The sequence below is a fragment of the Geotrypetes seraphini genome, chromosome 8 (assembly GCF_902459505.1).
Source record: "Geotrypetes seraphini chromosome 8, aGeoSer1.1, whole genome shotgun sequence".
NCBI lineage: Eukaryota > Metazoa > Chordata > Amphibia > Gymnophiona > Dermophiidae > Geotrypetes > Geotrypetes seraphini.
In genome coordinates, this window is record NC_047091.1 from 168298793 (window position 1) to 168326742 (window position 27950).

The window sequence follows — 27950 nt, forward strand, 5'->3', positions numbered from 1 at the left end:
AATGGGTCCTCAACATCATTCGCCACGGCTACTCTCTCAACTTCCAGACTCTTCCACCAGACAATCCTCCCGTAGAGTCTGCTTCTCCCAAATCCCCCTCCTCCTGAGGGAGATCCAATCCCTCCTTCTTCTCAATGCCATCGAAGAGGTGCCTCCGGACCAAAGGGGTCAGGGATTCTACTCCCGCTACTTCCTGGTTCCCAAGAAGACAGGAGACCTTCGTCCCATCCTCGATCTCAGGGACCTCAACAAGTGTCTGGTCAAGGAGAAGTTCAGAATGCTCTCCCTTGCCACGCTTTACCCTCTTCTCTCTCAACACGACTGGCTATGTTCCCTGGACCACAAAGAGGCCTACACTCACATCCCAATCAATCCGACTTCACGTCGCTACCTACGGTTTCAGATACAGCACCGTCACTATCAGTACAAAGTGCTACCTTTTGGCCTCGCTTCATCGCCCAGGGTGTTCACCAAGTGCATTATTGTGGTGGCGGCCTTCCTCAGGTCTCACAACCTCCAGGTGTTCCCCTACTTGGACGATTGGTTGGTGAAAGCACCTACGTCTCCACTTGTGCTACAAGCCACTCATCACACCATCTCTTTCCTCCATCTCCTGGGGTTCGAGATCAACTACCCCAAGTCGCATCTGCTTCCCACACAGCGACTTCAGTTCATTGGAGCAGTTCTCGACACCACACTAATGAGGGCATTTCTCCCCTCCGACCGTCAACGGACCCTGCTCCACCTCTGTCGTCACAACCATCAGCTGCCCCAGTTCTGTTCCAGACTCTTCTCTCCTCATCGTCTGACCCCAGATGCATTCCTGCTCGACTGGACGGATCAGTTCCTCTATGCCTTTCCTCCACTACCTCTGATGTTGTGGACGTTATCCAAACTCCGCAGAGACAGGGCCACCATGATTCTCATCGCTCCTCGGTGGCCTCGCCAACACTGGTTCTCCCTCCTGCTTCAGCTCAGCTCCAGGGAGCCCATTCCTCTTCCTGTGTTTCCTACTCTATTTACGCAGCAACTTCAGTCTCTACTGCATCCCAATCTGTCTTCGCTCCACCTGACAGCTTGGTTTCTCTCGGGCTGACCTCTCCAGAGAATCTGTCTCAGCCTGTCCGTCGCATTTTGGATGCCTCCAGGAAACCGGCCACCCTCCAATGTTACCATCAGAAGTGGACCAGGTTCTCCTCTTGGTGTCTACTGCATCATCACGATCCCACCTCATTAGCGGTGGAAACTGTACTGGACTATTTGCTCTCTCTGTCCGATGCTGGCCTCAAGTCTACCTCAATCAGAGTCCACCTCAGTGCCATCACTGCGTTTCATGAGCCTATCCTCGGAAAACCTCTCACGGCTCATCCACTGGTTTCCCGGTTCATGAGAGGCCTCTTCAATGTCAAACCGCCTCTGAAGCCTCCTCCTGTCATCTGGGACCTGAATGTGGTTTTATCAGCCCTCATGAAACCCCCTTTTGAGCCTCTTGCCACAACTTCGCTCAAACTTCTAACATGGAAGGTGCTTTTCCTCATTGCCATCACCTCTGCCAGGAGGGTTAGTGAGATGCATGCACTGGTCGCCGATCCACCGTTCACTGTTTTTCACCATGACAAGGTGGTTCTGCGTACCCATCCTAAATTCCTTCCCAAGGTAGTCTCGGCTTTTCACCTCAACCAGTCCATTGTGTTGCCTGTCTTTTTCCCTAAACCCCATTCTCATCCTGGGGAACAGTCGTTGCACACGCTGGATTGTAAGCGTGCCCTTGCATACTACCTTGACCGTACCAGGGCTCACCGCTCGTCCCCTCAGCTCTTTCTGACCTTCGATCCTAACCGTCTAGGTCGTCCTGTCTCTAAACGGACGCTTTCCAACTGGCTTGCTGCCTGTATTGCGTTCTGTTATGCTCGGGCCGGTCTCTCACTGGAAGGTGCTGTCACGGCCCACAGGGTCAGAGCTATGGCTGCTTCTGTGGCTTTCCTACGTTCCACGCCCATCGAGGAAATCTGCAAGGCTGCCACTTGGTCCTCAGTTCACACGTTCACTACTCACTACTGTCTGGATGCCTTCTCCAGACGGGATGGACACTTCGGCCAATCTGTGTTACAAAATTTATTTTCCTAATGGCCAACCATCCCTCCTCCCTCTCTGTTAGCTTGGAGGTCACCCATGCGTTAAGAATATGCTGCCTGCTTGTCCTGGGATAAAGCACAGTTACTTACCATAACAGGTGTTATCCAGGGACAGCAGGCAGATATTCTTACGTCCCACCCTCCTCCCCGGGTTGGCTTCTTAGCTGGCTTATCTTAACTGGGGACCACGCTCTCCTCCGTCGGGCGGGAAGGCACTCGCGCATGCGCGGTGCGGCCAACTAGAACTTTCTAGAAAAAGGTCCGTACCGGGGCTCCGTCGGTGACGTCACCCATGCGTTAAGAATATCTGCCTGCTGTCCCTGGATAACACCTGTTACGGTAAGTAACTGTGCTTTTCTGCCCCACGTGAACAAGTAAACAACATTTGCATGAAATTCAATTATTCTTGATTCCAGAAGGAAGTAGTATGAAATGTGATTTAAATCAGACACAGTTAATGAATGAGGGCATGCTGTATCTGATTGCATTTGGACTTAAATAGACTTTCAAGACCAGGACCTGCAGTGCCATTCTAATCTCTATATCTTCTGTTATGAATATTCAGTGGTGGATAGTCTGCTGTCTCCCATGTCGTGCAATATTGCCAGTCAACACCTATATTCATTGACTGGCTAAGCCTAGTGGCCAAAAAGATCACCACTACTAATACTATTTTATCATTTCTATAGCGCTGAAAGGCATGCACAGTGCTGTGCATTTAACATTCAATAGACAGTCCCTGCTCAGAAGAGCTTACAATCTAATTCGGACAGACGGGACATCTCAGGCTTGGGGAGTTTCTAGTAGAATGAATGATACAATATGATGATGCGTTGGGTTTAGGTATCTGATGGTGAGTGGGAGTTAAGAATTTTATGTAACGCCCCCTTTGGGGTGGCTCTGGGTCCGGGGCTCAACCAGGATGGAATCCCCCCAAAGGCAGTCTCCGTCGGTCCCTCAATCGGTTAACGCTCGGTGCCTCCACCTGGGGAAAAAGATCAACCTAAAGAGCAGGTCTGCCTTTGGCTGCTATGACTTGGCCAGCCAGATGAAGAATATTGGCGTGGTTGGCTATGTCCATGGTGCCCGCACTTAAACTGGAAATTCATGCCGGCAGCGGATGCGGCCTCGGCATTGAATTTCCAGTTTCATTGCCGACCACAGGAGGTAGCCAGGCTGCCTTTGGCAGTATGAATATCAACCCCCCCCCTAATCTTTTTGTGCTACCTAAAATGAAAACGAATGAATGGTTTTCCAGGTGACTGACAAATCGTGAACTGTTCTACCCATTGTGAAGGAAGAAAATTTGATCTAGCATAAAGTTAGGAAACGGTGGGAGTGCATTTGTATGTGATGCCAAGATTACACGTTCTTCTCTTTCCTAGTACTGAAATATCTTATTACTGACGAGCACCGGGGAGAGGAAATTAAAATCTCCATGGAATCAAAACATACTCCGTCAAGAGAAGTGTCAAGCAGCAGACACATTTCCTGACGGGGGGTAGTGTTCCCTGGGTTATGATTTTTCCGTGCTTGGCATCACAGCCAGTTAGAATTAAGTGCTCCAGATTCATACCTCCATATTGTAGAAGAATATACATTCATTTCCTTTTGTTTATTTGTTTTGGTCAATAGATTTTTTATTAAATTTTTACAGCCAAGCAGCATCATACAGGTTACGTAGGATACAGCCAAGTCACACAAACCAAGTCACACAGCCTGCCTCTGCTTTAAAGTTCTCTACGGACTAGCCCCAAAATACATAACTGACCTCTTCTCCTTCTCGGCCAACAGACACAAGAGAAGCTCCCACTTGCACTTCGTTCCTCCCCCGGTTAAAGGTTACAAACTAAAAAAAACACCACGAACACCTACTCTCATATCAAGCAGCTTTATGGGGTAAAGATCTAGAACAACTGCTCTCGCCCACCACTTACGAGGTATTCAGGAAACGCCTCAAAACTCACCTGTTCCTGAAGTATCCGGACAGCTGACCCGTTCCTCTCTTTCCCCTCTATAACGGTTCTGTTACACTATCCCCCTCTTGTTTTCCCACCCCCTAAGTTCTCTCAACTTGTACTTCATTAATCTTTTGTAAACCGCATAGAACTTAACGGTACTGCGGTATATAAACTGTTATTATTATTATTATTAAATAAAAGAAAGAAGAAAAACACAACTGATATTACATAATCAAAAATGCTCATCATCATAAAGCTGCTCAAAACCGTCTGTCTATTCCCTCCCCTCCCCGTGTATTAATTTTATATTTAGAAAGACTAAACTACAGTGTAGAAAAAGTTCTAAGGGCTCCTTTTACTAAGCTGCGTTAGCGTTTTTAGCGCGCGCTACGTGGCTAGAACTAACGCCAGCTCAATGCTGGCGTTAGCGTCTAGCGCGCGGGGCAATTTAGCGCACGCTATTCCGCGCGTTAATGCCCTTAGTAAAAGGAGCCCTAAGTAGCCTTTTCTATTAAACTGCGTTGGGTGTTTTAACGTATTTTTTAATGCATGCTAACAATTAGAGGGAGCCGCATTAAAATACTGCGCATCTTCCAATTAGGGGACAAGCATGGGAGGTTACTGCACGTCCCTTTTAATATAGCAGTTGACTACGCCCTTCACAGATGTAACTGCATTCTGTGTTATTGGCGCGGTAGCGATCATTGTTCCATGTTAACTGCAAACTGCTTTCTCCAAAGTGCTGGGCATATTCCCTGCAGCTGAATTTTTAACACGGAAAAGCGTTTTGCAGAATGCAAGGCACTGAAATGGTGCAGAAACAGCAGATCCGTGCCAAAAACACATCTGCCCGTTTATAGCATTGTATCCGCTTTGTCTGAATCTGCAAAGGGGACATCGCCGTAGGAAGGGCAAGAGTGGGTCAGGGGCGTTTTGAAAGGCCGCCGTGAGGGGGCAGGAGCGCGCGGGGGCTGTGCTCTTGCTCCCAAAGTCCCCTGCTGGACCACCAGGTAGGCCTGGGGAGGATTTGCTGTGGGCAGGGGGGGAGGAGGAAGGAGACATTGGGGAGAGGGGGAGGAGGAGAGGGCATGGGAGATTTGCAGATAAGACAAAATGGTTCATCCAGTCTGCCCATCTGCTGCATCCACTTATGCGGGCCCTAGCCCAATATTCAGCCAGGTTCTGCATAAGGTAAGTGGATGAACTTAAGACAGCTTTTGAGCTGTCCTGTTTATCTTATGCGAGCCCTGGCTGAATATTAGCACCACCTGGCCTGCCCCGAACCAGCCAATATTCAGTGGCACTGCCTGGCTTAGTGCTACTGAATATCGTTGTTTGGGCGATGAAAGGCGATTTAAGCAAGACAGTCCCTCTCTGACCCCCTTAAATTGCTCTGAATATCAGCCCCAATATATTTTGTTTTTGTGTCTACAGACAATCAGTGCCTGGCTATGAGCTAATCGTCTGCTTGAAAATGGAAAAGATACAGGTCTTTTAATTAACTAGTTCTCCTGTGATGAGAATGTAGTGAAATCAGTTAGGTATTTGGTAGAGAATGACACGGGGGATAAATTTTTCCCCGTCCCCGCGGGAACTCATTTTCCTGTCTCCGCCCCTTTCCTGCAAGCTCTGTCCTCATCCGCACAAGCTTCAAACTTTAAAAACATAAGTGTTCAAGGCTTGTGTGGTTAAGGCAGAGCTTACAGGAATGGGACAGTGACAAAACTTGCGGGGACAGGAAAATTGAGTTCCTGTGGGGACGGGGAAAAAAATTGTCCTTGTGTCATTGGGACCTGGGTTGGCCACTGTTGGAAACAGGATACTGAGCTTGATGGACTGTTCCAGTATGACAATTATTATGTTATGTGAGCCAAGTATAGGACAATCAAGCCATTGTGACATCACTGATGAGTCTGACTCTTAGGCACTGGTGGAATGAGGCCTTATGACATCACAATCTCAGCTCTGGAATGTTGCTATTCTTTGGGTTTTTGCCAGGTACTTGGGACCTGGGTTGGCCACTGAGCTTGATGGACCTTCGGTCTGTTCCAGTATGGCAATTCTTATGTCCTTACCTTTTATATTTCTTAATAGATGGTATATCCAGTTTGAAGGTACAGTCTATTGAGTGCATGATGTATTCAGTTGAAGACATTTTGAATGTAGATTTTCTCTTGACATATAAATGCTTACAATTGAATGACTTGTTTTGTAATTATATTTTGTTATATGTTTTATTAATACATTTTAATTGATATCCTTTACAAGCAGTCCCCAGGTTAAGAAAGGGTTCTGTTTTTTAAAACGTTAAGTTGAATTTGTTTGTAACTCGGATCCTAGTATTCTTCCCACCTTCTCCACCTCCTTGAGACCCCCTCTTACATTCCTTTCCGTCCATCCCACTGTTCCCTCTCCACCACCACATCCAACATTACTCCCTCTCTTCCCCATGCATCTCTGCCTCACTCCACACCCACCACCATGTCCAATAATTCTCTCTCCCTCTGTACGACCAATAATTCTCTGCTTTCTTCATCTCCCCATGTGCACCGTCTCTTTCCCTCTCTGACACCCAATTCTCCCTTTCTATTTCCTCCCTCACCTCGGCATCTCTTTCACTCTCTCCATTCTTCCATCATATGGCTCATGCTTCCCTCCCTCCTTCACTCCATTCTCTGTCCCAAGTTCATGCCCCCTCCCTCTTTCCTTCCATCATTTGTCCGAAGTTTGCGCTCCTCTCCCTCCCAAGTCCCAGCGCGCTCCTCTCTCTCCTTCCCTCCTGTGCCTCAAGTATGTGCCTTTCTCCAGAGGGTGTTTACCTTCTGGCCTGCTCCCTCCTCCTTCCTGCCACAGTCGTTTCTCTGCACAAAGCCATGGGTGGTGGCTCCTATAGGTGTCTGTGGCTTAGCTGGTAGCCTTCTCTCTGACATAGGAGGAACTTCCTCTGAGGTCAGAGGGAAGGCTTCCGGCTCAGCCGCAGAATGTGCGTAGGAGCCACTGCCCACGACTTTGTGCAGAGAAACGACTGCAGCAGGGAGGAGGAAGGAGCTGGCCAGAAGGTAAAAACACCTGCTGGAGGAAGGCAGGTACTTCAGGCACAGAATGGAGGGAGGGAGGGGGGAGAGAGGGGTGCATTGGGACTCGAGAAGGAGAGGGGTGTGTTGGGTCACCGAAGGTAAAACGGGACCCCCGTTCGTAAGTATAAGTCTGATGTAAGTCGGATGTTCGTAAAACGGGGACTGCCCATATTTTCAGAATTATGTAATTTAAGGGTCCTTTTTACTAAACTGTGTCAACCACGATCCACATGTTTACCACAGATTAAAATGCCCTACTGCGGGGCACACTTGGGCATCCTGTGGTAATTATGGCAACTGCACATACTTTCTATTCAATGAAAAATAGATTTTATTTTTTCCTCTGGAAGCGAGTCAGGGAGTGGAGAGTTAACTGCACCAAACCATTAGCACAGTTACATCACCGCATGCTAAACGTTTAATGTGTCGGCCCTTATTGCCTGCAAAATAGGTGATGACAGGGATTCACATGCTACTAGCCATAGGCTAATGGGGCAATTAGCACATAGCCATTAATTAAAAAAATTAAAAACTCAGTCATTTTACCAGTGAGGTAAAAATAGCCGTGGAGGGGCATAATCGAAAGGGACGTCTAAGTCCGTTTATGTCCATCTCGCAAGTCGTCCAAAGTTAAAAAGAGCCTAAGACACATTTTCGAAAGATACGTCCAACTTTTTTTTACTATCGTCCATCTTTATACCACATTTCCGTCCAACTTTCCGTCCAAGTCCAAAACGCCTAGAACAAGCCCTGTTGGACGTGGGAGGGGTCTGCAAAGTGAAGGACTGCACACCCAGACATGCCACCTAAATAGTGGGGTACCTTACAGGGCACTGCTGTGAACTTCACAAAAAGGGTGCCATGGCTTCTTTTCACTTCAGCTCCCTTATAGGTGATGGTGAGCCCCCCAAACCACCTCCAGAATCCCCTAGACCCACCACCCCAATAGCTCTTATGGCTGCAGGAGCCACTTATATGCCAGTAAAAAAGGGTTTTGTGGGTGTATAGGGGAATGCACATGTTTAAGTATCAATGCAGTGATTACAGGGGCTTATGGGCATGAGTCCTTAACCCACCTCCAAGATGACTTAAGCTGTCTCTGTGCTGGACGAATAGGCTTTCCTGTGCCAGGCTGCCAGGTGATGATGGTATGGAGGCTGAAATTTAAAGTTGTAAATAAAATATTTATGGGGGTGGGGGGGGTTGGTGATCACTGGGGTAGTGTGTGGGGGTCTGTATTATGTGTTTGCAGTGCTTATCTGGTGAGTTTAGGTGGGTTTTTGTGACTTAGACCATGTTTTACATGGTCTAAGTCACAATGTCCAAGTTCCGTCTAGGCTCTGTTGTCAAATTTTTGGTTATACATGCTGTACGACTAAGTCTAAGCCGGCCCACATCCCGCCCAACTCCCGCCCTCGAGACCTCCAGAAATGCCCCGTTTAGCTTTGGACGTTGAGCGGCACTGTGAAGGCCTAGGTCGTTTAGAAATACATCCAAAACCCGGTTTTATTATCGGTGCTTGGACGTTTTTGAGAAATGTTCGTCCAAGTGCCGACTTTTGGATGTTTTTCTCTTTCAATTATGAGCCCCTTAGTGTACTGGAATGACCTATGTAAGCAGTGACACATCAAAAGTGCGCCAGACAGTGGTGCACCGACAATCACGCACCAACATTTGCGTGCAGGTCAAATGTTCGCCACTATTTTACGTGTATTTGACGGAGCGGAATTGTTAGGGTGCAATTGTCCGCTGCGCTTTTGACGGTGTACCTAAGTGTGACACGTCAAAAGTGCGCTGGACAATGGTGTGCCGACAATCATGCGCTGTTTTACCTGCTTCCAGGCCTGCCCGTCTGCGCTCTGAGGGGAGGTTTTGGGGGGGGGGAACCCCACAACACACTCACGCTCCTGTTGAGGGGGGGTATGGGGGGGAACCCCCCCTACAGTAAAACTCCTGCTCTCCTTGCGAAAACTCTCTTTTCCGTTCTCACACCCTCTTTCAGGCCCATGCTGATGCACTAGATTGCCGCTAACCCCCCCCCCCAAACACAGTTACAATTCCACCCCAAAAATCCCACTCCCTTTATGCGCACACTTGTCAGTGCGCGCATTTGATGGAGCGGAATTGTCAGGGCGTAATTGGCCGCTGCATTTTTGACAGTGTACCATGTAAGCACTCAAGGCCATTTTTTACCACAGTTTGGTAAAAAGGCTCCTTAATGTGTATTTTTAAAAAAAAAAATTTATGTGGAGTTCCTCTTTACTAAGTTGTGATGAGCACTAGTGCATTTTTACCACAGGTTAAAATGCATTAGCACAGGGCACGCCCAGGAGTCCGGCAGTAATTTTGGGTCGGCGCATTTCTTACGTGCTAGAAAATAGAATTTAGGGCCTCTTTTACAAAGCTGCAGTAGTGGCTGCTGCTGCGGTAATTGCTCTGACGCCCATAGGGATTTAAATGGACATCGGAGCTTTTGCAGCACGTCAGCCACAACCACGGCTTCGTAAAAGGGGGGTGTTAGTTCTGGGGAAGAGAGAGGGTGTGTGTTGCGCTATGGGGAAAATAGAAATTGCACCTTAGCGCACAGGAAAGACCCACGCTGGAGATAGCGCTGGCCGTTGCTTAGTTAAAAGGGCCTCTGAAAGTTGGTTTTTTTTTTTTAAATTTATTTTTGTTGACATTTTTGAAGTACAATACAAATATTTCCCCAGCTGGCATTGTGCTTGTTGCAGGTTTCGGATCTTGTTGCGTCTTTGTCAGCGAGACCCAGAAACCTGCAACAATACAAATACTTGCACAGGAAATTTCAGCCCACATCAAAGGAGAGAGAGAAAATGACGTACAAAGAAATTAGGACATTAAGCCATAATTACTTTAGGTCTTTAGCACATATTTACCACAATTACAATAACAAACCCAGACTAACTTCTTTGTCTAGAAGTAAACTTTCAAGCTGTTCTAGATCATAAAAGAACAAAACTAGCATCAACAAACTTAACCACACATTTACATGGAAATTTCAGAAAAGAAATTGCTACCCACAGCTTTAAAAGAAATAACTTCCTTCTTAACCAGTGGCGTAGCAAGGGTGAGTGGTGGCTGGGGTGGTGGGGCCCCTCCCCCGCCCTATCCACCACCCCCTGCTCCTTCCTGACCCCCCCCTCCCCGCCGCACCTTTTAATTTTCCAGGTGGGAGCCACAGCACAAACTTGCTGTCCTCGTCATGTCTGCTATCCCTCTGATGTCACTTCCCGGAAGTGACATTGTAGAGAGGCAACGCCAACATGGGCAGCAAGTTTGTAATGCTGCTCGCGCAGGGAAAATGAAAGAGATACGAGGGAAGGTGGGTGCCTGTACCTCCTTACAAAGACCGCGCCCGGTGCAGATGGCCTCCCCCGCACCCCCCTCCTTAGTACGCCACTGTTCTTAACTATCACTTCTGCTCTTCACAACAACAGTTATTAGTTGTCCATTTCGACAGTTTTTCCTCGACTTTCACAGGCACTCCTCATTTTCCGTCATGGCTCCTACTTTCTGGAACTCTTTGCCTTGCTATCTCCGTTCTGAAAAATCACATACAACATCAAGACGCAATTAAAGGCATATTATTTCTCATTGGCTTTCTATTCTTAACTTCCGCAAAGTGCAAAATTTGCACACAACCGTTCCATTCTAGTTTTCTTGACTCTTGTGCATAGATAGAAAATGTTTCCTTTCCCTACCGTATTCTTCTTCTCCTCCCCTCCCCCAATCTTTTTTGTTATTTATTGTAACCTACCAAAACCTCTTTCTCCTTAAGCTTCTACAACCAGTTGATCGTCTTGTCTGTGTTTTGTCAAACTGTTTCCCACCCTTTTTATTTTTACTCATTTTTATTATTATATTTTATTGTAAATTGCTTGGATTTACCTTGGTTTAGGAAATGCCTCCAATTTTATTACGATCAATCTTATAGCCAGAATATACACTTTCTTAAGGCTATGAAAACACCTTGTTCAAATTTTCTCGACCCTCAGTGGCACCACTCAGGACTCAAACTTCTCATCGTCCTAAGCTTTATGTGTCGGTTCGTCATCGGGTCTATTACTTTTTAATAGAGCTAAATCTTATTTATGTTATTTGATAAATTCTTATAGAGGTAAATACTTAGCTTAAAATATGGCTAAGTCTTCTTGGTTAGAGATGTCAGCACTATTAAGGGATATCAAAGCCGACATGTTTCGCCTAGCTTGCTTTTTCAAGGCTCAATCCCTAAAGAAATAACCAACATAACCATAAATTAAAACCTGTTTCAAGTCATTTATAACTAAACCAATACTTTTATAACCATAAATAGAACTCAAAACAAGCTCTTTCTTATCCAGCATGTTACTGAAACGTTACTCACCCTTAGCCATCTATCTCCGGTGTAACAGTCAATACTTTACAGCGGGAGCGACAGCGTTCTTTTGTTTAAATATCTTATGAGGTCCAATCAGCCGGAAGAAGCGTAATGACGTATCATCCGATGTCCTGGAGCTCCCATTACTGTACTTTTTTCTTTCAACTTTAAACTCCTCCCATCTTTCATCTATCGTACTGGGTCGAACTAAAGACAGCCATTCGAGCTCTGTGTCAAACTAAAGACAACCATTCGAGCTCTGTATTCAGCCCATGTGGAATAACTGTATTTAATGTGTAAATCCACCGTTGTTCTTTATAGTTAAGTTTTTCTTCTATATTCACCATTCCCTCCCCCCCTTTTTCCCCCCCTTCATCTAACTGATCTATAACCCTCCATTTTAACTGGCTTGAGTCATGTTTTTGATCTATACAATGTTCCACTATCGGAGCTTGCAGTGTTTTAGTTTTTATCCTAGACTTGTGCTCGTTTAATCTCACATGGATAGATCGGGATGTCCGCCCTACATATACAAGATTGCATGGGCAAATCAAAATATAGATCACTCTTTCTGACCGACAATTTGTAATTGTAGATGCTGTAATAATTATTTTAGTTTGAGGATCTGTCCATGAATTGCCTTCAATGGTGCTACTGCACCATTGACAGCTCACACACTTACTATGGCTACCTATTACGTTATTATACCTAAAGCCTAATTTTTGTTGAATTAAAGTTTGACCTATTGTTTTTCCTTTCCTAAAAGCAAACATTGGAATTTCCGTAAAAATATTATGTAATTGTAATACATGCCAGTAACGTTTTATCTGGTTAATCAGAGCCTTAGCTGCTTCAGAGTACGGGAGCACACAAATGAGTTTATCCATTTCTTCAGTGTCACTTTTTTCTCTTAAAAGTAATTCTCTATTTGCATATTTGGCTCGTAAATGAGCTCGATGGATAGATTTAATTGGATAACCTCTAGCTCTAAACCTCTCCTGTAGTTCACTTGCTGCTTCCTTAAAATCCTTTATGTTAGAAGAAACCCTTCTCACTCTAAGGAACTGACTAACTGGAAGGTTGAATTTCAAATGATAGGGGTGGTGACTTGAAAAATGTAATAATGAATTACGGGCTGTGGGTTTCCTAAAAAGTTTTGTAGTCAGCTGAGTATTTTCTTTTATTAACCGCATATCCAAAAAATCTATTGTCTGAGTGTCATAAGTAGGGGTAAACTGAAGATGAAAGTCCCTAGTATTAATCCATGCAAAAAAATCTAACAATTCTTGTTCTGTTCCCTTCCAAAGAAAGAAAACGTCATCCAAAAACCTTTTCCAAAACACAATGGTGTTTAAAGAAAGCAGAAGGGTATATCTCATTCTCTTCAAATTTATTCATATAAAGGGTAGCCACCGATGGGGCCAGAGTAATTTTATTACGTCAGAAAATCTTTTTAAAATAAGCTCGTTAGCAATAAAGTAATCAAGGCTTTGCTACCGTTTGGATCTTCTTATCTTTGCAAACTTGGATTTTCTGCTTTGACAAGCAAACACGCATTTCATCACCCACCATCTACAGTCGTTCTCTTTTTAAAAAAATTTAATTTCTGTCCACTGTCAAGCCACGTTTTGAGTTAATTTCCACTCAAGAACATACTCATCCATCACATTGATTAGCAATTCTATTCTATCTACTTTATTTTCGCCATTGTTACAATTACCCATACATAACTTAAAGAATTTTTTATTGCAAAAACTCTTTATTGGTCAAAAGCACAAGCAAAAACCATCAATCCAAAGAATACAACAAAGACCAAATTTTTCAATACCAGAAAATCCGTCCCACCCCCACCTCAAAAGGAAAAAAAAAAAAAATAAATTTCAAACAAGGCATGAAGTTTTGAGCTAATTTCCACTCAAGAACACGCTCATCCATCACATTGATTAGCAATTCTATTCTATCTACTTTATTTTCGCCGTTGTTACAATTGCCCATAAATAACTTAAAGAATTTTTTTAAAAAACTCTCAAATTTAACTTATTTGGTTTTGCAATTTTATAATTTCAACTAGTCTTTAAGCCCGTTACATTAACGGGTGCTAGAATAGATGTGTCTGTCTGTCTGTGTTTCTTTATCTCTCTCTCCTTGGCTGCTGTCTGTATCCTTCTGTTTCCCCCTCCCCCCGAGCAAAGCTGTCTGCCCCCAGCACCCACCTCCCCCCCAAATGTATCTCCATGGCCCTCTTCTGCCTTCCCCCCCAGAGCAAAGCTGTCTGTCCCCAGCACACCCCTCCCCCCAAAGCAGCCCCCTTTCCCTCTCCCTGTCTCTCCATGGCCCCTTTTTTCTTCCCCCCAGAGCAAAGCTGTTTGCCCCAAGCACACCCCTCCCCCCAAAGCAGCCCCCTTTCCCTCTCCCGCTGACTCTCTCTCTGGTCCCCTTTCTCTGTCTGTCTTTCTGTCCCTCTCCCTACCCCTGTGTCTTTCTTTCTTTCTGTCTCCCTCCCTCCTGCTGTCTGTCTGTCATTTTCCCCCATTTCCCTGTGCAGCAGCATTTCCATCCCACTTCCCTATGCAACAGCAACAGCATTTCCCTCCTACCCCCCCTTTCCTGTGTAGAAGCAGTAGCAGCATTTTCTCCACTCCCCTTTTCCCTTCTCTTCCCTGCTCCGTTCGTCCCCTCCCCCTTTTTTTACTGCCGTTGTCGATTCGGCCTGCTCCTGACCCTCCCACCGCCGACAAACCTCGGGGCTCCAGCCGTGTAGGCAGCACTATAAACATGCTGCTTCGCGGCCTTCTACTGGCGATTTCCTCTGCTGCGTCTGTCTCCGATGATGTCATCAGAGACGCGGCCGAGGAAATCGGCAGAGAAGGGTGCGAAGCAGCGTGTTTATAGTGCTGCCTACGCTGCTGGAGCCAGGAGGCGACGGAGAGGGCAGGGGGTGCTAGCAGCCGTCAGCCGCCGCTCCGCAGGTGGAGAGCAGGAAAGGGCGCGCATGCACACTTGTCTTGCCTCGCGTGAGGCCAGACCGTAAGCCGCGCATGCGCACTTCCTATGGGTCACTACAGCTCACGGAAAACCGGCGCACACATAGGAAGTGCGCATGCGCGGATTACCGTTTTATTATATTAGATTATAATGCGCCATGAAAAGCATTTGCTCCATTTAGTGTGCCAGATCTAAAAAGGTTGAGAGACACTGATTTAAGCTGTGGTATTTCTTACCACAGCATGGTAAAAGGGCTTCTTGGTGATTCTGAAGAAGATAAATGCCCAGAATCAAATAAATAAATTATAGCAGCTCTCTACTGAGGAGACGTTGTTAAAGCTGGTATTCATCTCTCTTTTTATAATTGGTCATTACGTGTAGATTTCTTTGAGAAGTCTAGGTATTGATATGTACCTGTTATTGGTGAAGATGATTTGAGGGGTTCCACCCCCCTGTTGATATATTTGTATTTAATAGTTTTTCTTCCACTTTCTTGTTCTTAACAGGTGAAACAAATAATGGAAGAAGCAGTTACCAGGAAATTTGTCCATGAAGACAGCAGCCACATCATTTCATTCTGCGGTAACTCTGCTTGTGATGTTTCAAAGTCTCATGATGGATTTGCTATTGTATTACTCATATTTTGAAGCTGAAATGACCTTGTGTTCCCTTCTTTACATTTTTCACTGGGGAGTTACTGCGAGACCTTTCTTTAGCCTCGGTTTGACCTGATGTGAAATTTTTCAGATCAAAGTAATGATATGTTGTGGGTTTTGTGCTTATGCATTAAACAATCCCCTCCCCTCCCACCCCGACATAAATTTTGAATAGCTGCATCTAGCTTGATTAAACTTGATATGGTGTTAAGTTGCTGGGGGCTGGGAGGAGGACATTAGACCATTTTAGTTTTCAAATTTGGAAAGAGTTGTTTGGGGGAGGCAGCGGTGGGAGGGTAGAACTCTGGTGTAGTGAGAGTGCGGGCATCTCTCCCGCTGTTGCTGTATTTGGGGGGGGGGGGTGGTTAACGGCGGCGTTGACGGCAGCATTTTTTTTTCTGCGCAAGTGCACATCAGCAATGGGCACATGCAAATTAGGAAATCTTTGCTGCTGTCCGCCAACCTTATTTTCATGCGCAATTTTTTTAAAGAATGTCTCGGTTTTTTGGATTTGGTATCTAAATGGCTGCGTTAGCAGACCATTGCTTTTAAACGCGGGTTTTGAACATCCTGCTCTTAGCCCGAAAATCCTTTCATAGACTGCCATAATTAAGAAGGATAAGACTCTGCTTCCAACAGCACTACAGGATACTAGGACACCATAAAAAGCTGGATATGGGTAAGCGGTAATGGACAGTATGTGGCGCAGTGGTTAAAGCTACAGCCTCAGCACCCTGAGGTTGGGGGTTCAAACCCACGCTGCTCCTTGTGACCCTGGGCAAGTCACTTAATCCCCCCATTGCCCCAGGTACATTAGATAGATTGTGAGCCCACCAGGACAGACAGGGAAAATGCTTGAGTACCTGAATAAATTCATGTAAACCATTCTGAGCTCTCCTGGGAGAATGGTATAGAAAATTGAATAAATAGTGTGAAAAGATTCAGCCTCTGATAACCAGAGCTGGTATTGTGACATCATAATGCCTCATTCCACTAATGCCTACGACCCAATCTCATCAGTGATATCACAATGGCTTGATCCTTTTTTGAAAATTGGGGTGACGTTCTCTATCTTCCAGTCGTCCGGTATCTGTCCAGTTCTAATTGACAGGTTAGCAAGGTTTTGCAGTAGTTCTCCGATTTCTACCTTCAGTTCCTTTAATACTCTCGGGTGAATTCCATCCAGTCCAGGGGATTTGTCACTTAAGTTTGTCGATCTGGTAGTATATCTGGTCCAAATCCACTTCTACTGTGGTGAAGCTGTCCTCTATTTCTCCCTTGAACACTTTCACTGTTTCAAGTATTGATGTAATGTCTTCCTTCATAAAGAAAGACGCAAAGAAGGAGTTTAGTCTGTCTGCAATTCATTTGCCTTCTTTGATGTATCCTTTTCTTCCCTGGTCGTCCAGCGGACCCACTGCTTCTTTTGCAGGTTTTTTCCCTTTTACGTATCTAAAAAAGGGCTTGAAGTTTTTGGCGAAGATATCAAGGAAACTTCGAGGTCAAACAGAAGTATTCTTTCCAAAGGAAAAGTGGATGAAGTGTATGGAGTTATCAGGGGACTGTATTGAAAAATAAAACAAAAATTTTGAAAACTTTTCTTTCCTTCTGAGGTAAAAAATTTATTGAACACTTCTTGTATGACTCATAATTGCAGGGATCTGGAAGGAGCCCCAAAGCTTAATTCTCGACTGAGGCTGGTTGCTGTAATGATTTGGTTAGGCAAATTGGAGAAGGGTAATTTGTAAATGAAGGCCTGTTGATGCACCAGTGGGAAATGTGGGATATTAAGTTTTATGAAGAGATATATAAATGCAGGATGTTAGATCTCAGAAGAGCAGGAAGATACTGCCGAAACCAAAGAAAAGGTGGCCTTAACACACCCTTGCGTGGGTTTTTCCTGCATTTTAAGGCCATTTTTGTAAATGGCCAATTTTCCTTTTTTGTATTAATGGCCATTCCCGATATTGAAAGAAAGATGAGCTTCTGAATTTGACAAATTTTGGGCTAAATTTAAGAGCCTTTAGTCTTAGCTAGTGTTAGATTTTTAATCTGCTTACATTCTGTGGGGCAACCAAGGTAGTTACAGGTATTTTACTTTGTCATTAGTGGGCTCACAATTTTTGGTACCTTGGGCAATTAAGTGACTAGCCCAGGGTCACAAAGAACTTCCGTGGGAATTTAACCCATTTTCTCTGATTCCTAGTCCACCATGCCAACCATTAGGCTACTTATCCACTCATAGTTTAAGCTCCTAAATTAAGATGAAAATTCATTTTAATTTGGGAGATTAAAAGTTATATTTATAAATTGAGGTCTGCCATTCATTTGCTTAAGATTATGAGCTTCATTTATGAGTGGTACTGAAACTGAGGGCTGAGCTCTTAACTTTAAAAGCCCTGTTCTAATTCTGTTACTACCCATTTGATATGTTCCTAAGTTTAGGAGCTTTGTGACATTTTTGGGCACCAATTCATGCGCTTCATTAATAACTAGGTTTAGGATTGCATCGCTTCTTGTGGGTGCCTTAACCAGCTGCTCCATAAAGCAGTCCTTGATTTCATCAAGGAATTTTATCTCCCTAGCATGCCCTGATCTTACATGTGCCCAGTCAATATCGGGGTAGTTGAAATCATCCATTATTGTGTTACCCAGTTTCTTATCCTCCCTAATTTCTGATAACATTTCAGCATTTGTCCATTCATCATGGTCAGGTGGACAGTAATACAGTCCTATCACTATTTTTTTCCCCTTTACACATAGAATTTCTACCCTTAGGGATTCCAAGGTGTGATTTTGCTTCTGTAGAATGTTCAGTCCATTCGACCCAAGATCATTCTTAACATATAATGCTACACCTCCACCAATTCGATCCACCCTATCACTGTGATATAGTTCATAGGTTATTATTTATATTCTGCCTTTAAACAAGGCGGATTACAATCATACATATATAATTAAATCAAATAACATAATATAGTTTGTATTTCGGTATGATAGTGTCAAAATCACAGGTCTTTGGAACGACCTCACCACCCCGCTGCGGAACCTGAGCTCCCTTCAGTTATTCCGCAAACAACTGAAAACCTGGCTTTTCAGCAAATTGTAGCTCTATCCTTCCCCCCTTTCTCTCCCCCCTTCTACACATAAGTTCATGTAATCCTTTTTCTTCTTCTCTACCCACTATTTTAAGTTCTTGTAAACCATGTCGAGCTCCATTCTCATGGAGAAGATGCGGTATATAAACAAAGTTTAGATTAGATTAGATTAGATTATTGGTTATTTTCCTTCTGCCAGGTCTCAAAGATGCCTATTATATTAGTACAATATATTCTAACTCTCCTGTCTTGTTTCTTAGGCTTCTGCCATTTGCATACAGACATTTCAAACAATGTTTGTCATATCTATTTATAATTTGCTCAGCAGTTGGCATGGATAATTTGCAATCTTTAAAATCAGCCTGCTCTGTATTTAAGGAAACCTGGTCTACTGTGGCCTGTATTGCAATCTTGCTATCGGGATGCTCTGTCTTCCCTTTTATGATATTTTTTAAAGACCTTGTTCCAAACCAAGCTCTTTTGACCTAATTCACACGTTAACGGCATATTGTGTTGGGGGCAGGTGCTGGGCGAGTCATGGATAGAGAATGGGTGTAGAATACAGAATGCAGTGCGTGCACAATACTTAAACATATGCTTTCATCTGTACAGTTAGTGTGGCGACTTCCCATAGCATTTCCTCAGTAGAAGGTGCTAACTGTAGCTATGTTAATTGCAGCAGGTTCTGTGGGTTAGTCACGCTTTAGTTCCAGAGGACATGCTCCCAACAATTAGTGTGCAGCCCTTGCACTTAACATGCATTGATTTCTGCTGTTGGTAAACTAGTTGCAAACACATAACACACATTAGTAAAAGATCCTCTTTGAGTATAATGAAGCCTAAGCTGCATTAAGTGCTAACATGTGCCTAATGCATCTTAAAATGGTATACATGGGACTCGCTCAGGCATCCTGCGGTAAGTGCCATTTTTGCTCACGTTAATGTGTCTGCTAAAATATTTTTCAGTTTGTGGGGGAAGGGGGCCTCTTGGGGGGACATTTCGACACTCATTTGAGCTTTGGTGCTGGAGAAGGATTTTATAAATACCAAAAAACTGACTTCACTTGAATGAGCGACCTGTCTATGGAGGGTGATCGAAAAATTGTTAATTGCTCAGAGACATGAAACTCTGCAAGGAAGGTTAAAAAAAACCCTAGTAGTGGTAAAGAGTTCACCTTCCAGTCAACAGTTACTAATTGCTTTAAGGGATTCCTATAACATTCAAAATCGGGTCTCCTGAAGCAGGAATCGAAACGGGGCCACGTTGGGACCTCCGGATTTTTTATAAGATTAAAGCATTACAGTCAATTTACAAGAGTGATGTTTGCTTTATGAGTTATAAGAAGAAAGAACACCAAACATTTTTTATGAGTGTTTTGAAAGACTTTAATATTTATTTATTTATTCAAGACCTTGGCTTGGAGCGTGATCATTATTTGAAGCAGTCGACTGGAAGGTGAACTCTTTACCACTACTAGGTTTTTTTTTTAACCTTCCTTGCAGAGTTTCATGTCTCTGAGCAATTAACAATTTTTTGATCACCCTCCATAGACAGGTCGCTCATTCAAGTGAAGTCAGTTTTTTGGTATTTATATTAGTAATTTTCTGACTCTTCATTTTTTTCAATTATTATCCCTGTAATTTCTGAAGGAGAAGGATTTTAGGCATGCCATGGACCGCCAGAAGAACTAGCAAATCGATTCTAGAAGATATAAAACTGGCTACGTCACTCAAAGCCCAAATGATGACGTTATGACCAGGGCTGTGGAGTCGGTAGATAAATGTTCCGACTCCTCAGTTTTTTGTACTTCTGACTCCGACTCCAACTCCCCGACTCCGACTCCTCAGTTTTTTGTACTTCTGACTCCAACTCCGCGTGAAACAAGATCTTCATCCGCGTAAAAACATGTTGTGCGTATGGTGGGAGAGCTTGGTTGGAGTCTGCCACTCTGGTAGGTACGCCAAAAGTTGACCCTCCCCCCCCCCCCTCAAATCTGAGGGAGAGGCACCAGAATCCTGGCATCAGAACTGCTACTTAGATAGATAGAGTCGGTAGATAAATGTTCCGACTCCTCAGTTTTTTGTACTTTTGACTCCGACTCCAGGTACCCGAAATTTCCTCCGACTCCTCGACTCCGACTCCACAGCTCTGGTTATGACTGTCTTATTTTGGTCACACCATCAGAAGAGAGAGATCACGGGAGAAGGACATCATGTTTGGGAAGATTGAAAGAACCAGGCGAAGAGGGTGCCCAGAAATCAGAAGGCTGGACACATTGAGTCCCGTAATCGGATGGCTGGACTCGTTGAAAACAACCATGGGGATGATACTGGAGGACCTTTCTGGACTAGCACAAAACTGATTTCTATTTAGATCCACAATTCTTCATCGCTAGGACTTGAGCACGAGTCGATGGCACCCTAACAAAAACAATGTTTCTGCTAAAATATTTTTCAATTTTGGGGGAGGGGGGGGTCTGTCAGGGGGATATTTCTGCAATAATCAGTTCAGCTACATTACCAAGTGCTAACTGGTTAGCGCATGATTATTGCGTGAACTCTTACCACATGCAAAATAGGTGGCGCTAAGAACCATGTGGTAATTTTTTAAATAGCTGCACACTAATGCCAACAATAACATGACAATTAATACAAAAAAATGGAACATCGGCCATTTTATGGCGGTAACGAAAACGGCCTTAGCACATAGGAAAAAAAAACTATGCAAGGGTGCACTGAGGCCACTTTTTTTTACTGTAGCTTAATAAAAGGACCCCTAAAGTTAGGCCCTCGCCATAATAAATTTTCAGAGGCCAATTTAGGGGCATAGCTCAAAGTAAGGAGTGTAAATCCTTTGAATATCGGGCCTCTAAGATATTTCTGGAACCTGAAATGACTCGGCAGGCTCAGCCACGTGATGGGGACTCATGTGTGAAACAGTGTTCAAAGAATTTATTTTCTTGGACAGAGAAATGTTTGGCAGCTTGCAATGCTGTGCTTAATTTTTTATAGCAGAAATAAAAATGACTTAAGGCACAGCTGATGCATAAAGATAAAATTATATTTCAAACTGAACGAGTAAAGTGGGAGGTCGTTTGCATATACTGTATTTCCAAAAATTATAACCTACTTAAATAATCATGAATCAGAGCCTTATCTAGCAATTCCTTGTTAGGAAGGAAAAAAAAACCTCAGATCGGGCTTTAATTAAAGTTAGTGCTTCTTCATTTTCTATCATGGACAAAAGCCCTTCTGATACAATTGCGTACAGTACTCCCCCGAAATTCGCGGGGGTTCCGTTCCAGGAACACCCGCGAATTTCAGAAAACCACAAATGCGGTTTAAGAGTGGATTGGCGGCAGGAGAGGGCAGCTGGGGTGCCGGTGGGTGCTGAAAATCAGGTGCGGGATCTTTCTTAGTATTTTCCGACTGCCTCTTCCAGGAACTAAAGTCAGGCTACACCAATTAGGAGCTGCTTTGACACGCTATCTGGCGTGTCAATGCAGCTCCTGATTGGTGTAGCCTGACTTTAGTACCAGGAAGAGGTGGTAGGAAAATACTGCAAAAGACTGATTCCGCGATTTGCGAACCGCAAATTCACGGGAGTATACTTTATATGATTCCCTTTTAAGATAATCATGAAGACAACTATCAGCATTTGCAAACCACCCTAAAACTTCTAGGTATGACTATTGACAGAGGCTGCACCATGCAACCACAAATTAACAAAACAATGCAGAAATCTTTCGCAGTTATGAGAAACCTTAGACAAGTCCGAAAATTCTTCGAAAAAACACAATTTCAGCTCCTAGTACAATCTCTAATCCTAAGTATCCTAGACTATTGCAACATCCTCTACCTCCCCTGCCCTGCAATAATGATTAAACAACTACAGACAATTCAGAATACAGCTCTGAGACTCGTCTATTCATTGAAAAAACATGATCACATTACTGAGGCATTCATCAATTCTCATTGGCTTCCAATCCAGGAAAGAATACAATTTAAATTCTACTGTATACTATTTAAAACTATAAATGGAGACAGCCCAACCTACCTAAACGACCGCTCATCCAAACCACCTCTACCAGGCATAGAAAAACACACACCCCATTCACTTACCCCCCAAAGAAGTAAAACGGAAAAAACTATACAACGGACTACTGGCCACTCAGGCAGCGAAGATAGCCAACCAAGTCTCCAACCTATTGACAACAACCCCAGACTACAAGATGTTCAGAAAGGAAATAAAAACTATACTCTTTAAGAAATTCCTTAATAAAGCTTAATACCATGATAAAGCTTAACCCCCCTCTTACCATCCCCTCCCTAACCCCAGATCCTACTTTTCCCTCTCTTGGAAACCTTCTCTGATCTAATGTTGTAATCCTTCTTCCATAACTCTTTTTGTAATCCGCTTTGAACCGAAAGGTAATGGCGGAATAGAAATCTGTAATGTAATGTAATGTAATTAGTAAACCCCAAAGTCTTTCAAACCATCCAATTAATCTTCAGCACCTTATCAACAAATCTAGAGTTACCATATGGCTTCAGGTCATGGAGCAGCGAAAAGAAACGAGAAACAACTTGCCTCAAAGCTACAGACAGTACAGCAGGAGAGGCAAGGGAGGAGTCCAATCAGCCAAGGAAAACAGTCTTTATTCAAAAAGGAAAACAGTCTTTATTCAAAAATACAAGTCCCAACAAGGAGCCTAGTTTTGGCATCCAAAGCGACGCCTTCTTCAGGGGACACTGAAGTAAACATTAATAAGAGGTTGAACAGAAGTAAATTTATTTAAAAAATTGCTATACCGTTTACAACTAAACGGTTAACAAGGTATACATATATAATCTTAAAACATCATAAAATAGACATACAGTAAAATCTTAAAACTCATAGCTAGAAAATGCTAGCAAAGCTTTACATAAAAACAAACCTTAAAAGAGATAAACATTAATATCGTGTCATGGATACAAATTAATATCATAACTGTGGATCTCAAAGAGTTCATTAAGTTTACCTAAGAAGAAAATTTGACTAAAAGAAAGCATCAACAAATAACTGGGTTTTAAGTAATTTTCTAAATAATACCCCTCTCACAACAGTTCCGCATCTGTCCTACCAAAGAGTTCCAAATCTTAACTCCTGCACAGCAGAGAGTCTTTTTGCTAGTATCAACCAACCTTAGATTCACGGTCGGCTTCAGCAAGGCTAAATTCTCAGAGCACAAAAATCGTTTTGGAATACAACTAGATATGTTATTTTTTACCATTTCTGGAATATTTCTGTACAAAAATTGTTGGCAGATCATTAAAACTTTATACTGTATTCTGAAGGCGACCGGAAGCCAATGGAGTTTCTGGAGATGAGGCGAAATATGAACATATTTGGATAAACCCAGTATCAATCTTGCTGCCACGTTCTGTGTAACCTGTAACGTTTTCCATCTAACCTTTGTTATGCCAAGATAAAGAGCATTACAGTAGAATACAATATAAAATATAAAACACAAAGACATCAATCAAATGACATGCATAAGAACAGCCTTACTGGGTCTGACCAGTAGTCCATCAAGCCCAGTAGCCTGTTCTCACGGTGGTCAATTCAGGTCCCTAGTACCTGGCCAAAACCCAAGGAGTAACAACATTTCATGTTCATGCTACTGATGCAGGGCAGGCAGTGGCTTCCCCCATGTCTCTCTCAATAACAGACTATGGACTTTTCCTCCAGGAACTTGTCCAAAACTTCCTTAAAACCAGCTACACTATCTGCTTTTACCACAACCTCTGGCAACGCATTCTAGAGCTTAATTATTCTCTTGAGTGAAATAATTCCTCCTATTGGTTTTAAAAGTATTTACCTGTAACTTCATTGAGTGTCCCCTAGTCTTTGTAATTTTTGATGGAGTGAAAAATCGATCTACTTGTACCCGTTCTACTCCACTCAGGAATTTGTAGACTTCAATCATATCTCCCCCCAGCCGTCTCTTTTCCAAGCTGAAGAGCCCTAACCATTTTAGTCTTTCTTCATACGAGAGGAGTTCCATCTCCTTTACCATCTTGGTCACTCTTCTTTGAACCTTTTCTAGCACTACTGTATCTTTCTTGAGATAAGGAGACCAGAATTGAACACAATACTCCAAATGAGGTCGCACCATGGAACAATACAGGGGCATTTTGACATTCTTAGTCTTGTTAACCATCTCTTTTTAAATAATTCCCAGCATTCTGTTTGGTTTTTTGGCCGCCGCCACACATTGGGTGGAAAGTTTCATCGTATTGTATACGACACCCAGATCCTTTTCTTGGGCGTTAATCCCCAAGGTGGACCCTAGCATCCGGTAACTGTGATTCAGGTTATTCTTCCCAATGTGCATCACTTTGCATTTGTCCATATTAAATTTCATCTGCCATTTGGACACCCAGTCTTCCGATTTTCTAAGGTCCTCCTGCAATTTTTCACAAACCGCATGCGTTTTTTTTACTATAACATTTTTATATTTTTTGTTTATCCAAAGTAAATAAAATTCTTTATGTTAACATTTTAAATCAGAGATAAGGTCAGACATAATTCTACCACACCATCTCAGAATTCTCCTTGAGGGTAGGTTGTTCCAATGATGATGAAGAAGAATAGACAGTAGTGGGGGGTCTCTTCAGTGGAAATCTCCACATTGTTTGAATCTCTAGTTGATGAACTTTCTTGTCCAGTACTTGAACTCAAAGTCTTATCATCGTGCCATTCTTCTCTAGTTCATGAACTTTCTTAGAACATAAGAAGTTGCCACCACTAGGTCAGACCAGAGGTCCATCGCGCCCAGCGGTCCGCTCCCGAGGCGGCCCATCAGGTCTGTGACCTGTGAAGTGGTTCCTGACCATTTCTGTAACCTACCTCTACATTTATCTGTAACCCTCAATCCCCTCATCCTTTAGGAACCTATCTAAACCTTCCTTGAAACCCTGTAGTGTGCTCTGGCCTATCACAACCTCCGGAAGCGCGTTCCATGTGTCCAGTACTTGAACTCAAAGTCTTATCATTGTGCCATTCTTCTCTAGTTCATGAACTTTCTTGTCCAGTACTTGAACTCAAAGTCTTATCATTGTGCCATTCTTCTCTAGTTCATGAACTTTTTTGTCCAGAACTTGAACTCAAAGTCTTATCATCGTGCCATTCTTCTCTAGTTGATGAACTTTCTTGTCCAGTACTTGAACTCAAAGTCTTATCATCTTGCCATTCTTCTTCCTCTCTTATTTTGATTTTCTTTCCACAATAGAAAGCACCCAGGACAGTGAGGGCTATAAAAATTGTACTCCCACAGATAATCCAAGTCAAAATCTTAGAGTCCAACTGTGTTAAGAATTTCTCGAGTATGTTCTCTTTATTTGCATTTAGGCAATGGTAGTCAACGATCCTGGCCTCGTTATCTCGAAGGGTTAATGTGCTTTTTGCTCTATGTCCATAAGTGCCAGAGAACACCTGCATGGTATGGTTACTGAAATTCCCAGTGACAAATCTCCTTGTTAATCAGCCACCATAACACTGGAGGAAGTTTGGATTGGATCCAACAGGTGCAGCTAATCTCTTATCATTGCTCTTTGCAGTTTGATTTCAGCCATTCTGCAGACGCATGCCTATCTTCAAGCTTGGATAGAGCGCCAGGGTCGGGTTTGTCTTCAGGAGTAGGGCTAGGGCTAAGGCTTGTGGTACTGCTGTGGGTTGGTGTAATGGCAGTAGAGCTGTGGGTAGTGGCAGGGGTAGTTTTAGTGGTAGTAGTGATATCGTTCACTAGTAATACGATTATTTTCTCCACATGTCTATTCACAACTGGATAAAGTACTTTACATATCAGTGTTTTGAAATGGTCCATTTTAGTTGGATAAAAATGAAATTAGATACATGAGTGATTGTCATATCTTCTTGTTTAAGTGATGCATTTACTGTCCTGTTATTTGATTTTAAAGTTCCTTCCCAAATGAAGATGGGGCCAGTTCCTCTGCATCTTCCTGGAGCTGTACATTTAATTGTCGCTTCAAGGTACAGATATAGCTGGTAAGGGTGTTCAACCGTAGGCTCTGCGTTAAGTTCTTTTGTCCTCAAATAAAATTTGGTGTGATTCCATTGCCACATATGCCAAAATGGAGAAATGAAGGTAAAGTAATATGATTGCGCATCTTGGCCTTGAATGTCATTAATCCTGAAGCTGCAGTTAAATTTAGTTGTCTCCCACAAAGTCAAAGCGACCTCTGGCAAAATGAACCACATCTTCAACTTCTTACCACGATAGGATCATCATAAACAATGCTTACCATCTTCCAATTTGCAAGAGGATAAAGTACCAAGCTAACAATGTCTCTAATGCGTTTTAACAACTTTGAACAGTTTAGTGTCATCTGCAAATTGAATCACCTCACTCGTCGTTCTGATTTCCAGATCATTAATAAATAAGTTAAATAGCACCAGTCCAGCAGTACCCCTGTGGCACTCCACTGTTTACTCTCCTGTTTACTCTCCATTTGAGAAAAATGGCCATTTAACCCTACCCTCTATTTTCTATCCGATAACCAATTCCTAATCCGCAACTGAACTTTGCCACCTATCCCATGACTCTTTAATTTTCTCAGGAGCCTCTCGTGAGGAACTTTATCAAAAGCTTTCTGAACATGTAGATGCATTATATCAACTGGCTCACCTTTATCCACATGTTTATTCACACCTTCAAAGAAGTCAAGTAAATTTGTGAATCAAGATCTCCCTTGGCACCCATGCTAAGTCCGTCTCATTAAATCATGTTTGTCTACGTGTTCAGTCGCTTCAAAATCACTTTGCTTATCTTTCTCCGTTTTTTTTTTTTTTTTTTGCTTGCTTCCAGTGATCGACAGCATTTCACAAATCTGCCTCAGGGAAAAGGGACCGAATAATTTAACCATCATGTTTTAATATCTTTCATCATCATTTTAATATATTCCATGGTTAGCATAGAAACTTGACCTTTGTCCGGGATAATTGTTGGCTTGAAGGAATTGGAGATTGGGCCCCCTCCATTTCATATTTTAAAACTGTGTATGGAGAAGTTGAGAAATAATTTGTATTAAAATGTTACCAAATGGTGTACATTCTTTTTTTAATTTTTTTAAATTTATTTTTTAAGAGCATGCATGTTGAAATTAATAGTAGCAGCTAATTCCCAATAGTAACTACATATGCAGAGCACATTTATGGTAAAAGTTTGCACTAAATGGATTTGATCTGCATTTTCTAGTTATAATCAAAGCAGTTTATATATTATATACAGGTACTTATTTTGCATATGGGGCAGTGGGGGGTTAAGTGCCTTACCCAGAATCCAAAGGAGCTGCAGTGGGAATCAACCCAGTTCTGCTGGTTGCACTAACCCAGGGGTCTCAAAGTCCCTCCTCTAGGGCCGCAATCCAGTCGGGTTTTCAGGATTTCCCCAATGAATATGCATTGAAAGCAGTGCATGCACATAGATCTCATGCATATTCATTGGGGAAATCTTGAAAACCCGACTGGATTGCGGCCCTCGAGGAGGGACTTTGAGACCCCTGCACTAACCATTAGGCTACTCCTCCATGCCAGGGCATCTGAACCTTTTAATATAAGTGCACTCTGTACCTCTAAATTAATTAACACAGGCG

At 43.2% G+C, this 27950-nt stretch overlaps 1 protein-coding gene across 4 annotated transcripts in view; it reads left to right on the forward strand.

Annotated features, from left to right (window-relative positions):
• SGSM1 (small G protein signaling modulator 1) overlaps positions 1 to 27950 on the forward strand; it is a 231719-nt gene that overhangs the window by 71653 nt on the left and 132116 nt on the right. For all 4 annotated transcript variants that reach the window (XR_004540413.1, XM_033955889.1, XM_033955890.1 and 1 more), the window contains one exon: positions 15046 to 15121. Coding sequence is in view for 3 of the 4 variants with exons in the window: in XM_033955889.1 (XP_033811780.1) it covers positions 15046 to 15121 (76 nt within the window). In the remaining variant the exon portion in view is untranslated. The remainder of the gene's footprint in view (positions 1 to 15045; positions 15122 to 27950) is intronic.